At 37.9% G+C, this 15,390-nt stretch overlaps 1 protein-coding gene across 10 annotated transcripts in view; it reads right to left on the bottom strand.

Annotated features, from left to right (window-relative positions):
* Nucleotides 1-15,390, bottom strand: part of PPP1R12B (protein phosphatase 1 regulatory subunit 12B) — a 204,882-nt gene that overhangs the window by 90,867 nt on the left and 98,625 nt on the right. For 9 of the 10 annotated variants that reach the window (XR_011996431.1, XM_026018025.2, XM_026018028.2 and 6 more), the window contains one exon: nt 451-541. Coding sequence is in view for 7 of the 10 variants with exons in the window: in XM_026018025.2 (XP_025873810.1) it covers nt 451-541 (91 nt within the window). In the remaining 3 variants the exon portion in view is untranslated. Of the gene's footprint in view, nt 1-450; nt 542-10,667; nt 10,758-15,390 lie in introns of those variants that run through there. The other variant, XM_072733510.1, reaches the window with a different exon arrangement.

Raw genomic sequence — 15,390 nt, 5'->3', positions numbered from 1 at the left:
ACGCTGAATTTGGAATTTAGGCTATTGTGAATAATGCTGTTATAAACATCTATGAACAAGTTTTTGTGTGGACATGTATTTTCACTTCTCTCGACTATATACCTAAGAGGAGAACTGATGGGTCACATGGTAACTGTAGTATATACAACAATTTAAGGAACTGCCAAACTCTTCTCCTTTAGGGATTCTCAAGAATGTAGCTTTGTAAACACAAAAGGAATGAGTAATCTTGCAAAGGAAAGGAGATAAACCTGTTCTGAGCCTGGAGAAATAAAAGTGAGAGTGGGTAGATGCAGCTATAAATTTATCTGATACTCTGTAGTGTAAGACTTAACACAAGTGAAAACTTTTACAACAGCGGCCGGAATAAGGCGCTCATCTTAAGATTTTTTCATTGTACTTCCAACAGAAAGGTAGACAAAATGACATAAAAAAGAAGGCCACACTCACTTGAGTAGACCTTCGAGTCTGCCGAGCTTGTCTGGAGCGTGCTTTCCGTAAAGACTCTGCTTCCTCATCCCGTACAGGAGTCAGATACGACCTGTAGAGAAAAAAAGTAACAGCACAAGTAAGACCCTTGCTGCACGTACTTGAGGCATGACAAGGTACTTCCACATACTGAAGTGATTTCTACATCTAAAAATGAACTTGCACACAATCAAAACGATAGAAATGCTATCAGTGAAAACTGCATAATCCAAGACATTACTTATACATGTATTACTCTTCATGCAGAATTATGTCTTTTGTAAAATGAGAATTTCATTTCTTCTTTCCATATCCTTACAATTTTTCTTTTCTTGCTGTAATGCTCTGGCTAGAACCTCCAGGACATGTTGAAAAGGAGTGACGGCAGGAAGTTTCCATGCTTTGTTCTTGCCTTCAGAGAGAAAGCATTCAGCAATTTATCACTGTGATGTCTACTGCAAGATTTCTGTAGACGCTGCTTCTCAAGTTCAATCTATTCCTTTCCATTCCAATTGGAATAGGCTAAGAGGATTTTTTGTTATTGGTTCTGGTTTTTAATCATTAGGGTGTGTCAAACTTATCACATGCTTTTCTTCCCCGTATACTGAGATTTTTATCATTTTCCATCTTTTTTCTATTAATATGGTGAATCACACTGAGTAATTTTTGAATGACAACATAAGAGTGGATTCTTAGGATAAGCTCAACTTGGCCATGACTGTATCATCACCTTTTTTTAAAAAAAAAATATTTATTTTATTTCATTTTTTAAAGGTAAGCTGTATACTCAAGATGGGGTTTGAACTTACAACCCTGAGATCAAGAGTTGCATGCTCTACTGACTGAGCCAGCCAAGCACCTCTATACGTAGACTTACTTTTATACAGATTCAGTATTATTTAGTTTACGATTTCTCCATCCATATTTATTAGAGAAATTAGCCTATTATTTCCCTTCTTATAATAACCTAACCAGGTCTGGGAATTAAGATTATAGAAGTTGAAAGTGTTTTCTCCTTGTCTACTTTAAGATTTTATTTATTTGTTTATTTGACAGAGAGAGAGAGCACAGGCAGGGGGACTGGCAGGCAGAGGGAGGGAGAAGCAGGCTCCCCATCAAGCAGGGAATCCAATGCAGGGCTCGATCTCAGAACCCTGGGATCAGGACCCAAGCTAAAGGCGAATGCTTAACTGAGCCGCCCAGGTGCCCCTCCTTGTCTATTTTCTATAAGAATTTGTGTAAGATTAAGGTTGTTTCCTCCTTAAACAGCGAAGTGCACCAATGAAGCCATATGGATTTTATAGGAGGGTTTTAAATAAGGGGTTAATTTCTTTAATTGATTCAGGCCTATAGGATTTTGATGGATTCTTGTCTCACATTTAGATCTTTCATCCATTTTGAGTTTATCTTTGTGTCTGGTGTAAGAGAGTGGTCTAGTTTCATTCTTCTGCATGTGACTCTCCAATTTTCCCAGCACCATTTACTGAAGAGACTGTCCTTTTTCCAGTGGATAGGCTTTCCTGCTTTGTCGAATATTAGTTGACCATAGAGTTGAGGGCCCATTTCTGGGTTCTCTGTTCTGTTCCATTGATCCATGTTTTTGTCCCAGTACCACTCTGTCTTGATGATCACAGCTTTGTAGTACAACCTGAAATCTGGCATTGTGATGCCCCCGGCTCTGGTTTTCTTTTTCAATATTCCCCTGGCTATTCGAGGTCTTTTCTGATTCCACACAAATCTTAAGATTAACTCCAGGGTATTTTGATGGGGATTGCATTGAATGCGTAAATTACCCTGGGTAACACAGACATTTTCACAATATTAATATATTATTAATATGTTATACATATTAATCCTTCCAATCCATGAGCATGGAATATTTTTCCATCTCTTTGTGTCTTCCTCAATTTCTTTCATAAGTGTTCTGTAGTTTTTAGGGTATAGATTCTTTACCTCTTTGGCTAGATTTATTCCTAGGTATCTTATGCTTTTGGGTGCAATTGTAAATGGGATTGACTCCTTAATTTCTCTTTCTTCAGTCTCATTGTTAGTGTACAGAAATGCCACTGATTTCTGGGCATTGATTTTGTATCCCGCCACACTGCCTAGTCAGATTTCCTGTTTTGGTATTATTTTTCAAAAAACTTAATATTTTTACATTTAGTGGCACAAAACTATTCATAATATTCTTATATATTTTAATTATCATTTTAGTATCTGTAGCAATGATTCTCAATTTTTTGGTCTCAGGGCCCTTTTACATTTTTAAAAATTACTGATGTCTTCCAAAGAGCTTTTGTTTATGTACATCTCTTAATATTTACCCTTAGCAGAAATTCAAACTGAGAAATTAAATAAAATGCACTAATGCATTTAAAAATAATAAACCTATTACAAAAAGTTCCATGAATAACATCTCTTATGAAAAGTAACTATTATCTAAAACAAATTTAGTGTTTATTACATTTTTATAATTTTCTTTAACGTTAGCTTAACAGAAGAGAGCCAGAATTTCACACATGCTTCATTCAATATGTTGCAAAATGGTGTTTTCAGTTAAAATATATAAAGAATATGCAGTCTTATGTAAGTCTGTAATTGGAAAAGTCAGGAGTATTATAATAGCCTTTTTAGATAATTATGGATATTCTTCTTGGATACTATACTAAATCATGAGTGGTAGTTTCTTAAATGTTAGTAGCAATGTGGAATCTGAAACCATATTAATTGACTGTTCATACTCTGCTACGCTGAAATCTATTGGTCTACCTTGCACTTTGAATGGACCTTCTTAGCCATGCATAACTTTGGGTCATTGCACATTGGTTATGTGGAAAACACTGGTACAGATCTTCCAAATGTTAACACATTTCATTATAGAATAATAATTTTATAAATCACATTCTGTAACATAGGGGATAAGCTCCTTGACATTGGCCGTGCAATGATTGTTTTTTTTTTTTTTTTTTTGATTTCACATCAAAAGCAAAGGCAACTGAAGCAAAAATAAATAAGCGGGACTGTATCAAACTGAAAAGCTTCTGCACAGCAAAGCAAATCATCAACAAAATGAAAAGGTGACTTAAAGAATGGAAGAAAATATTAGCAAATCATAGAACTGATAAGGGGTTAATATCCAAAATAGATAAAGAACTCATATAAAACATTAGGGAAAAAAATCTGATCTCACTTAAATGTGCAATCTTAAAAAAACAAAAACTCATAGATACAGAGTACTGATTTATGGTTAATGGAGGCAGGGAGAAGAGGGTGGGCAAAGTAGGTGAGGGTGCTCAAAAGGTACACAATTCCGTTTATAAGATTAGTAAATCCTGGGTATATAATGTACAATATGGTGCCTACAATTAACAATATACTTACAAGTTGCTAGCAGAGTAACTTCAAAAGTTCTTATCATGAGAAAAAATTATAATTATACATGATGATGGATGTTATATTACTTATTGTAATAATCGTTTTGTATATATATGTTTATTAAATCATTATGTTGTATACCTAAAACTAATACAATGATATGTCAATAGTATCTCAATTAAAAAATTATAGAAAAATAAAACAAAAAATCACATTCTTTAATATCACCTTTGATCTTAGGACAGGCTTTAAATATTGGGAAGTAGTCAATTATACCACTCTTAGTAGCAGAAATAAGTTTTCCAAAATTCTACCTTCTTGAAATTTAAAACTTTATGAGTGGCAACAAATACTTTGTGACAAGTTCACTTCATTCATTTTCAAGAACATATCTGCCAAGAACCCAAGTCTAAATGATCATAGTCTGCCCAGTCATTCTTTCAAGTAAAAAATGGTATTCCAGGAAAAAAAGCAGCTAATTCTTCTTTTTTCTTCCTCTGCACTCCAATTCTACTTATGTTAGACTTTTATTGGCCATGCCCTATTTCTTTATTATGCTTTTTCTGTATTTCCATCCTTTTCTCTCTCTGGATATTTTCATTCTGGATATTTTTATTCTCTTTCTTTTTTTAAGTTTTATTTATACATGTACCTTCTACTTTTTTAAGTTTTATTTATACATGTAACTTCTACCTACTCCCAATGTGGAGCTTGAACTCACAACCCCAAATTGAGAGTTGCACACTCTTCCAACTGAGCCAGCTGGGCATCTCATTTTAGATAATTTCTACTGTCCATCTGGTTAAGTCTAATAATCTTCTCTTCAGTTGGTCTACTATAAACTCACCAGTTGAATTTTGAATGAGTTATTTAGATTTTTAAATTTAAATTTTTGGTTTTAGAATTTCCATTTGATTCTTTACAAAATAAATTGCAGTTCTCTGTTGAAATTCTCCATCTTCCAATTTCTTGAATAACCATAATTATTTTAAAGTCTATGTCTGATAACATCAATATCTGGCTCTGCTCTTACTGTTTGTTTTTTCCTCTTAGTTTTTTAGTAAATCAGTCTTATTTCTTGGTATGTCTGCTAATTTCTAAAAAAAAAAAAAAAGAAAGAAAAAAAACCCACACTTTTTTTACACTTGAATACACGTCTTTACTAGGAAAATTTTAAGTGCATATACATCTTCTCATCAATATGACTTCAAAGAAAAATAACTGTTTCTTAAAAAGAGTTGTTACTTGTTTAAAAAAAAAAAAAAAAGCACACTGCATGCAGGAAGCTGCCTTCTCCTGGACGATTCTCACATTATATGGGAGATGCAATTTAAACAATACAAAATACACTATTCATCACATTTAACACTGAACCCATCCCTGCTCAGACATTGAGAGCCCAGGAAGGTTGAGAATAACTGCCCAACATTTTCAATAAGAGGATATTCTTTTCCTCTTGCAGTTAGGTTAAGGAAATAATTCTCAAACTTTCATCTACATCAGAATTTCTTAGGGAGCTTGTGAAATACAAATTGTTAGGCCCCACCCCCAGAAGTCCTGATTCAGTATGTCTGGAGTAGGGTCTGAGAATTTGCGTTTCTAATTGGGGCTCCGTGATGCTTCTGACCTGGAGACCATTCTTTGAGAACTACAGGGTCAAGGCAAATGATCCTCATCTACCTTGAGATGGAGCTGACTGGAAACTAGCCTCAGTCTTTGCAAGGGCTGGTCTATTTCTGGGGAGCCCTTAGTTCTAGAATGTAGCCCTTCAGTGGTCTCAGATGGAAGTATGGGGCCCCACTTCCTGAACTCCAGTTTTTGTTCCCTCAGCTCCATGAGACTATTGAAAATCCTGCCCAGTTTCTTAGTCTTGTAGCTATGGCTTTATTAATCAGCAAATGCCTCAAGTGGGAAAGCACAGCCAAATGCTGGGCTCACCTCTTTATGACTTCCTTCTCTCCAGGATCTTGATCCCTCAAGTCCTCATTTTCTTAATAACTCTCCAATACCTTCAAAGATACTTTCTAATATCTACCCAGTTTTCCTACTTATTCTCAGTGGGAGAGTTTGTCTAATAAAAGATAATACTAGGGATCCCTGGATGGCTCAGCAGTTTGGTGCCTGCCTTCGTCTCAGGGCGTGATCCTGGAGACCCGGGACTGAGCCCCACATCGGGCTCCCTGCATGGAGCCTGCTTCTCCCTCTGCCTGTCTCTCTGCCTCTGTGTGTGTGTGTGTGTGTGTGTGTGTCTCATGAATAAATTAATAGAATCTTAAAAAAAAAGAAATGCAATAATAGCAGGATTAAAAAAAAAAAAGATATACTATATCCTGAAGCAGAAGTCTCCAACCAAGCTATATTTTAACAGTCACACTTTTCCTCTCAATGTGTATTAGTAAATTGAAATTCTTTTTTTTTTTTTAAGATTTTATTTATTTAGTCATTAGAGACACAACACACACACACACACAGAGGCAGAGACACAGGCAGAGGGAGAAGCAGGCTCCATGCAGGGAGCCTGACGTGGGACTCGATCCCAGGACCTTGGGATCACAACCTGAGCCAAAGGTAGATGCTCAACCACTGAGCCACCCAGGTGTCCCAGTAAATTGGAATTCTGATACGTGTATCAATCCACTGTATGTTTGGATAGGTTTGAGTCCTTACTTAGTATCTTCCTCTCCTCTGGGTGAACTGAAAAAAATTAAGTCTCCAAACCTACAAAGTCTGGACCAGCCCCCAGGGACTAACTCCCCATGAAATTCCGTCTGGGTTACCCACCAGCCTACTCACATGTCATTTCTACCCGCAAAATATATACAGCATCAGTATTATACTTCATTATTGACTGTTAACCTTCCTTTGCATATTAGATAGGAGCCATAGTGAAAGAAAAGAGCTTCAAACTGGCTTATCCCACTGCATACTCAAGAGTTTTATTGAATGAGAGAAATAGAGTAGTAAAAACAGGACTGGTAGATCAGATCAATAACACTGTACCTGACTTGAAATCTTAAGTATTTGAAATCATACACATTTTTCATGGAAAAGTTAGAAGACAAAAATGTAAAAACAAAAATAAACTAAAATTTCACCACATGAAAATAACCCATTTTCATTCTATTTCATCTATGTCTAGATTATTATCTATGTACTTATCTATGTATTTAGTATATTATTATTTTTAGTGAATATCATATATACTATTTTGTTATCTGTTGTCAAAATATGAGATGTTTATGATTTAAACTGTAAAAAGACAAAAACAAAAACAAAACCCAGAAAACTCCAGTACTTGAATTTGTAAATATTTTGAGGACGGAAGCAACATTTTCATTCCTTCTCCTTTACCTAGATGTGGATTCCAAGGTTCACAAAATTGGTGCACCTAACTATGGTTGCCTTGAGGATGTACTTACTCAGTTTTCAGTAGAGCCCAGGTCCTTGCACTTTCTAAAATCTAGACCAGGTGGTGAACAAATTCTGGTCCTGAGTCTGCCATATTTTTATAACAAAATAAAGTTTTACCTAACCACAGCAACAGAGTTTAATATTTACAGTGGAGACAAAATAGCCTGCAAAGCCTAAAATATTCACTATCTGGCCCTTTACAGAAAAAATTCGGTGACTCCTACACTACATCAAACCCACACTCAACACACCTTGCTCTTTCTGAGAAACATCTGAACCATCCAGGAAATCTGAGCGCTACACAATTCCTTATTGCTATGAAAAAAAGATACGTCTGTGTTCACAAAACAGTACAGTAGAAAGTATAGCAGAAGCCGTGGGTTTACATCTATCTCCGGCTTTCTGACATCCAGATAAAAGTAGGCTAACATCCCCAACCCAGTGGTAGAGAAAGGAATCCAATGCCAAATTACTTTGATTACCATATCTATGTGTTTCCTAGAGGGCAGGTAGCATTTTTTTTTTTTTGTATTTGCTAAGACCTTGAGGTTACATAATCAGTGGAATTCAAATAATTACAGAGAATTAGCATGACCTCACAAAAATAATTTGTTCTCTGCATGTTCAATTCATAGGGACCCTTTATATACTTAGATGGACTAGTTTTATCTTAAGAAGCTGTGCAAAAGGGGGATCCCTGGGTGGCTCAGCGGTTTAGCGCCTGCCTTTGGCCCAGGGCGCGATCCTGGAGTCCCAGGAACGAGTCCCACGTCAGGCTCCTGGCATGGAACCTGCTTCTCCCTCTGCATGTGTCTCTGCCTCTCTCTCTGTATGTCTATCATAAATAAATAAATAAATCTTAAAAAAAAAAAAAAAGCTGTGCAAAATGCCCAGTAAAATCACCAGTGAACCTGAAGAAAGTCACAATAAATAATAATAGAAGACCTAAAATATCTTCTGACAACGACAGTGTCGTGATAAAGTATCCTGACGGGAATCAAACTGCCTGGTTTGAACACTGGCTCAACTTCCTTGCTAAATGATCTTGGATGAAATATTTAAGTACTCTAAACCCAAGCTTCTCATATGAGGAAGATGTTAACAGCTGTAATAGATATTAGCAGGTACAGACAGGGTTCTTGTAAAGATCAAATAAAACACATAAAGCACCTAGAACACTAGCTGGCACATGGAAAGTACTCAGCGCGGCTTGATTGCTGCTGCTATCAGAGCACCACCACTCCTCCTACTACATTATTTTCATCAACACATTCAAAGCTCACTAGTGGTAATTTGGAAAAGAACGGCTGGGAGTACTGTAACACCCAACCCATCTAAACTAATAAGAGTTCCCCTTAATTATCTTTACCAGAAATGGATAATTCATTTGGAAGAGGTCTTAATTCCCTTGAAAATATCCCCTAGGAAGGTTCAAAGGGCTACCTAAAACTACTGTAAGGGGAAGAATGAAAAAATCTCCATGATCTCCAAGGCAAGAACAAAGCTGTTTTCCCTGGAATTTTGAGAGAATAAAATTCTGTCTGGAATAAGAAACTGGTTTTTAAAATAGCTTTAAGGAGTCTTGTTTCTAAAATCTCTACTGATGAGAGAGGGTACTTACATGGGTAGTCTCAAACAGGGAAGGGCCGTGGTTAGCATGTGTCTTTTACAGCACTCATGAGGCCATGGTCATTAATTACAGAATATCTCACGGCCTTGTAAGACAGCTTGTCATTCCCTGGACTGTGTCCTATGTATGAGGATATGGAAACAAAGGTATTCCAGAAAGGCCAAAAGAAACTGCTTTGATATTAATCTCGAAGCATATAGAGATAGCTTTAGGGGAGGGAGACAGAGGATTAACAGACTCATAAACCCGTGGCTAAAGACTTTATGGCTTCAAGAAGTCATCTGATCTAATCCCAAGACTTCAGCTAGAGATGACAAATTCCTATCTTAGAGATGAGTTGATATAAGCCTAAGGAAACATTAACATACTTGCCTAAGCTCACAATGCTGTTCAGCCACAGGCCTAAAGGGACCATTAACCATGGTCTCTGCTTCTAGTACAGTGTCTCTTACATTGCACCACTGAGATGCAAACTATTTCTTCACAACTCATACCATGGTATGCTAATTATGTAGATTTATGGAGTAAGACATTTCTTTCTTCAAATCTAGCAGTGTCAGGAATTGGTGAATAAAGACATCTTGCATTAGACTTTTCCTATCTTCCCCTGATGGTTTCCCAAAAGTATGCCATAATCAACACTCTATCTGGGGAAAGAATGATTTTTACATTTTCAGAGGTTGCCACCAACATGCTATAAAACTGTCACGAACAAAATACAAGTGACAGGTGATATGAAGGACCTACGTCTCTTTCAGAGGATATGTTGACTCTACAGTTGCTAAGGCCCTAGCGGGTAGGTTTTAGTTCAAGTTTTCCTCGCTATTTCCAGTTGGGTATGGGATGCTAACACTGTGGTACAGTAGAAAGAACAGGTACTGGGTTCTAGTTTCGGTTCTGCCATTACCTACTTGCTTCACCTTAAAGAGAATCACTTAATTTCTTGGTACTTTAGTTTCTTCACTTACAAAATAAAGGGTAAGTCTATAGTTTTAAGGTCCCATGTTGCTTTAAACTCTAGTGAATCCATAATTATATGCTGATTCTGGACAAACAGTCTCTAAGTCTTTTCACTAAAATGTCCATTATTCATTGGTTCTGGTCAAATACTAAATTTCCTATATTCTGTAGGTCACTCGTAGTATGGTCCAACGAACTTCGTATGATAATGGAAAAGTTGTATACCTTCAGAGTCCAATATTGTAGCTGCTGGTCACAGCACACTTTAGGTGACTACCGAGCACCTAAAATGTGGTAGAGGAAATAAATTTTTAATCTTATTTTTTAATTAACTTAAATCTAAATAGCCACTCACGGCGACTGGCTACCATATTGGAAAGCACAGCTCTAGAAGACTGGAGAATCCAATTAAGAGACATTATCACTGTGCTCTCTCCTTAAACCTGAAAACAGATTCAGCTCATATAACATAAGCCTAACAGAATGCAGGCTGTCAGCCAGTGAAGTTTAAAACCAACTGATTTTATTTAATTTCCAAAGATTAAGTTCCCATTTTTCTTCTGTGCTTCTCAGAGGCATTATTACATTGAGGCGTTTACATGTGGCACTTTAAAGTCATACAACATAGTGCTGGGGCTCCTACCTTTAAGATATTTATAGATACAGCAAATAGGAACAAGCTCACAGATACGGCACACTTCAGAGATACTTTCTTCCTAATGGTAGCATTTACTCTCTGCTAACCCCAGATTCCCTACCCCGTACCCCCCTACATTCCCTCTGCCCCCTTTATAAAGAGAGCGCCAAGAAAACAGACTATTACCTCCTCGCGCAGGCCTGCATAGCAGAATGAAGGTCAAAAGATGTGTGGAGACGAATAGCAAGAAAGGTAAGTGGCTGCTGGGCAAGACTGCAGTCTCAGCACCCGGTCTCCCTTGGAAACTAGAAAAGGCTTGCACTTCCACTGCTATCCAGCAAGCCAGAGGCAAAGCTTGCAATTTGCTAAGAACCTGCTGCTAAGGAGGAGGAGGAGGAGGAAGGGGAGGAGAAAAGGCGAGGAAGGTAAAAATCTTGGGGCTTGGCAGAGCCAATGCTGATAATAGTGCCCAAAATACCATTCCATTAGATGCATATTTTATACACTGTACCAAAGCAATCGATACTACTTCTCATTTCATAGACAGGGGAGGGGGGGAATGCTCCTTCATGTGAAAGAAGACAGAGCAAGAGAGACGCTGCATTCTTACTCTGGATATTATTTCATCTGCCCTTGGGCTATCCTAGTTGCTGTGTCTAACCAAGCGAGCTGTAAATACTGCTTAGTAGAGGCTCAGGCCCAGCCCACTGGCAAAGGCCAACAGGTAGAGGCAGACAAAAAAGAACACATGTGGGGAAGACAGACAAATGTGGGGACAAATTTCAGATCTGGCATAACTGGGTTAAAGCTAAACACAGGGAGACTAAGTACTGCGCAAGTCGATAAGCTGCCTCCAGATTAGGAAGACTTCCAGATATGATATGTGTCACATATCAGGATATGATCTGATTTCATAGTTTAAGGACAATTCTATTCAAGTTCTCATGTGACATATTTTCCTCTCTAATTCAACACTGAGATCAGAGCTAAAGCTTAAGCAAGGAATCAAAGCTGCAACTCCACTATGCAGAATAATTATTTTTAAAAAAGAGGGAGAAAAAAAAAAAAAGAGGGAGGATTTCCCTCAGCTAAACAAAGCATTTCTTGAATCCTCTAGACCAGTGGTTCTCAACAGGGAACAATTTTGTCCCCCGGGGGGGCAGCAACAAAGAATTATCTGGACCCAAATATCAACAGCACCAAGTCTGCAAACTTCCTGTAAAGGGTCAGATAACATATCTTCCAGGCTTTACAAGGCCGTGGAGCAACTCCCATGTAGTGCCAAAGCAGTGACGGACAACATAGCAACCAAGGGGCGAGGCTGTGTGCCTACTGCTTGCTGTGCTGCAGGCGCAGGGTTGAGCAGTTGCAACAGAGACCATGTGGCCCATAAACCCCCCAAAATGCTGACCCCTGCTCTAACCTCTGAAGTTATATAGCACTGAACTACAGCTTAGAGAATTCTGCCTGCTTTACAAACAATGTGAGTCTGGTGCTCCTGTGACCTACCTTTGATAAGTACTATATTGCCTCGAATTCTTGTGCCTCTGAACATTTGTTCCATTAAAAACACTCCAGTTTCAAGTGCCAAAGCCACCTTTACAAATGACAATGTTTTACTTATTTAGGTCACTCTACAGTTAGTTCATTGGTCAGAACAGGTGTTAGGGATGCCAAGAATGGCAGATTCAGCCACCAAAAGTGCAAGTGCTGCTTTATTTCATGCCCACAGGCTGCACCAACTGGACTTGGCCAACTGTCTAGAATGTTTATCACCAACTACAAAATAGACCAGGTCAAATTCAGCACCACCACTGAATTTTTTTAAAGAAGAAAATTCAAGAAAGTCAACACGCAAAATATTCATGGAAATAATCCAAATATAAAACAACAGGGGGGAACCACTGAATAGACTAAGGAACTTTCATATGACAGAGTCTATATAGACATTAGAAGACAAACTACTACAAATACGTAACCTGCAAAATATTAGTATCTTGAATGTGTAAAGAACTTATACCAATTTTAAAAAGGTGCAAAAAATCCAAAAGTAATAACAAAGTGTATAATCAAGAAATTTACAAAACAGGAAACCCCAAAAGCCTATAAACATAAGAGATGATGTTCAGTTTCACTTAATGATCATGAAATGCCAATTAAAACAAGAAGAAACCACTTCCATCTTCCTTTGATTCTCAAAAGCAAAAATCACTGACATTATCAAGTACAACATTAGTTGTAAAGTAGAAGCTCTCATACGTTGCTAGTGAGAATGTAAACAGGAGAGCAATCTGGCATCTCAAGTAAAGAGGTACTCACTCTTTAGATCCAGAAATTCCACTTGAAAATTAATACCCTTGAGAAACTGTTACATGTTTAGATAAGGAAACATGAACAAGAATGTACACAGCAGCACAGCAGAATAATTAGCATTAACGAAAACACACACACACAGAGAGAGAGAGAGAGAGAGAGAGAGAAAGAAAATGACCTAAATGTGACCATTAGTAGAAAAAACCAAAACCAAACTGTGGTGCATCTACACAATGGACCAAAATGAACAAAAGAATGCTATGAAAAAACAGGTTTCAGAATGATGTGTGCAGAATGATACAATTTATATAAGGAACAAAAATATGTAAAAGCAGTAATATGTGTGTACACAGAAACAGAATAGTAACTAATAAAAATGTGCAAATCACAAAAACACCAAATTCAGTATAGTGACTACCTCTAGCTAGGGAGGGAGTCAGGGGGATGAAAGCGAGACTTACGCAAGGGCTTCAACTGTATTTTTAATATTTTATTTAAAAAAATAGTGAAGCTAATATAGCCAGGACTTATTTGAGCCAGAAAATTGATATGTTGGGTATTTGTGTAGTATTTAATAATATTTTAGTTAAGAAAAAAACTACAGGGGCACCTGGGTGGCTCAGCGGTTAGGCATCTGCCTTTGGCTCGGGGTGTGATCCTGGAGACCTGGGATAGAGTCCCGCATCAGGCTCCCTGCATGGGGTCTGCTTCTCCCTCTGCCTCGGTCTCTGTCTCTGTTTCTCTGTGTCTCTTATGAATAAATAAATAAAATCTTAAAAAAAAAAAAAAGCTACAGTATAATCTCAAAATCAACACAACATATGAAGATATTAGCAGGGATATGGCTCATGGGAAGACTATGGATAAATAATTATTTCCTACTTAAAATATGTGCATTGTGGAAACTTATAAACTTTAAAGGCTTTAAAGATTTTATTTATTTATTTTAGAGAGACAGCATGCATGTACTCAAGTGGGGGCAGGGGCAAAGGGGGAGGGAGAGGGACAAGCAGACTCTGTGCTGAGAAGGGGGGGGGCCTCCATCTCACAGGGACTCTGAGATCACAACCTGAGCTGAAATCAAGTCAGATGCTTCACCGACTGTGCTACCTAGGCATCCCAAACTTTAAAAACTGATCATTAATATTCAAAGAATTGTTTTAAACAAAAAGATGTATTTATATCTACACTTAGAAAAAACCTTTATTATCATATTTGGCAGTGATATAGAACGCACAGGTACTTTTTAGGATATACTACCATAATATAAATATTTCAGGGGCAAAAAAAGCCTTTGGTCAGCCTTAGGACAGAGAGGGAGCCAGCATTTAGGTTCAAGAAGGTAGAGAAAGGAGCTCTAGCCCATGTAAGGAGGGGATTAGGAACAGGCCTGTGTTAGCACCGGGTGGGCTCTACATACTAAGGTCCGTGGACTCACAGACTCCTCCCACCCACTCCAGAAATGGGTCTCCAGCTGCTGGCATCACTAGCACGGTCTTCTTCAGGAGAAAGGGGGCACCTGGGAAGTAGGAAAGCACTCAAACCTGTGTTTTTCAATCTTTACTGAACAGTAACCTACTTATGACAACCAGATTTAAACTGTCTTCTCTTCCCAGAAAAAAAAAAAAAAAAAAAAAGCAATTATGTATAACAAAATTTTTGCTAGCAATTTCAGAGATTTCTGGGCTTTCCTGAAGTATGGGCTAAGAGAAGGGTTGGGATGCCTGGGTGCTCCCTGGTTGAGCATCTGCCTTTGGCTGAGGGCCTGATCCCAGGGTCCCGGGATCGAGTCCCACATCAGGCTCCCCACAAGGAGTCTGCTTCTCCCTCTGCCCGTGTCTCTGCTTCTCTCTGTCTCTCATGAATAAATAAATAAATAAAATATTAAAAAAAAAGAAGAAGAAGAGAAGGGTCTAGAAGGGAAGAAGTTCTTCAAGGACTTAAATAAGATTTCTCTTCAGAGAAGGGCTATAAAAGAGATCTATTATCTTCCCTATCCAATCACTCCACTTTTTAGAGGACTCAGATTCCTTTAATTAAGCCTCAGTTGCATTTTTAGTCAAGTTTCCTGAGATATAATTTACACACAGTAAAAACTGCCCTAAAAAGTTTAGAGGTCTATGAGTTCCAGGTTTTGACAAGTGTGTATAGTCCGGTAGCCACGACCGCAATCAAGATTACAGAACAGTTCCATCACCCTCCAAAATTCTCATGCCCCTTTTTAGTCAATCTCCCCCAAGTCTCAGCCGAAGGGGAATTTTCTTGTCATTACACACAAAGCTTTAAAACTTGATAATGAAGGAACACACCAAGTTTTCCATTCACACTAAAAAGTAGTAAGTAAACCAGTAACTGGCCCAGCCCACTAAATTAGGCATAACTACTATCCTATAGATCATAACAAAAATGAGCCTAAGACCTTGTGAAATAAAATTCCTTATCTTCTATTCACCAGTAGCCACCATTCTCTAAGTTTTAGGAAGGTGGAGGCTATTTTTTGCCAGGACATCATTACATTTAGCACTGTGCCTAGCCTATGGTAGATGCTCCAACATGGTTTCTGGACTCAATTAAGGTTATGGAGGAAATTTAGAGT

The sequence above is a fragment of the Vulpes vulpes genome, chromosome 13 (genome assembly GCF_048418805.1).
Source record: "Vulpes vulpes isolate BD-2025 chromosome 13, VulVul3, whole genome shotgun sequence".
Taxonomy (NCBI): domain Eukaryota; kingdom Metazoa; phylum Chordata; class Mammalia; order Carnivora; family Canidae; genus Vulpes; species Vulpes vulpes.
The sequence above is the reverse complement of the archived record's forward strand: the minus strand, read 5'-3'. Positions and strand labels throughout refer to the sequence as shown.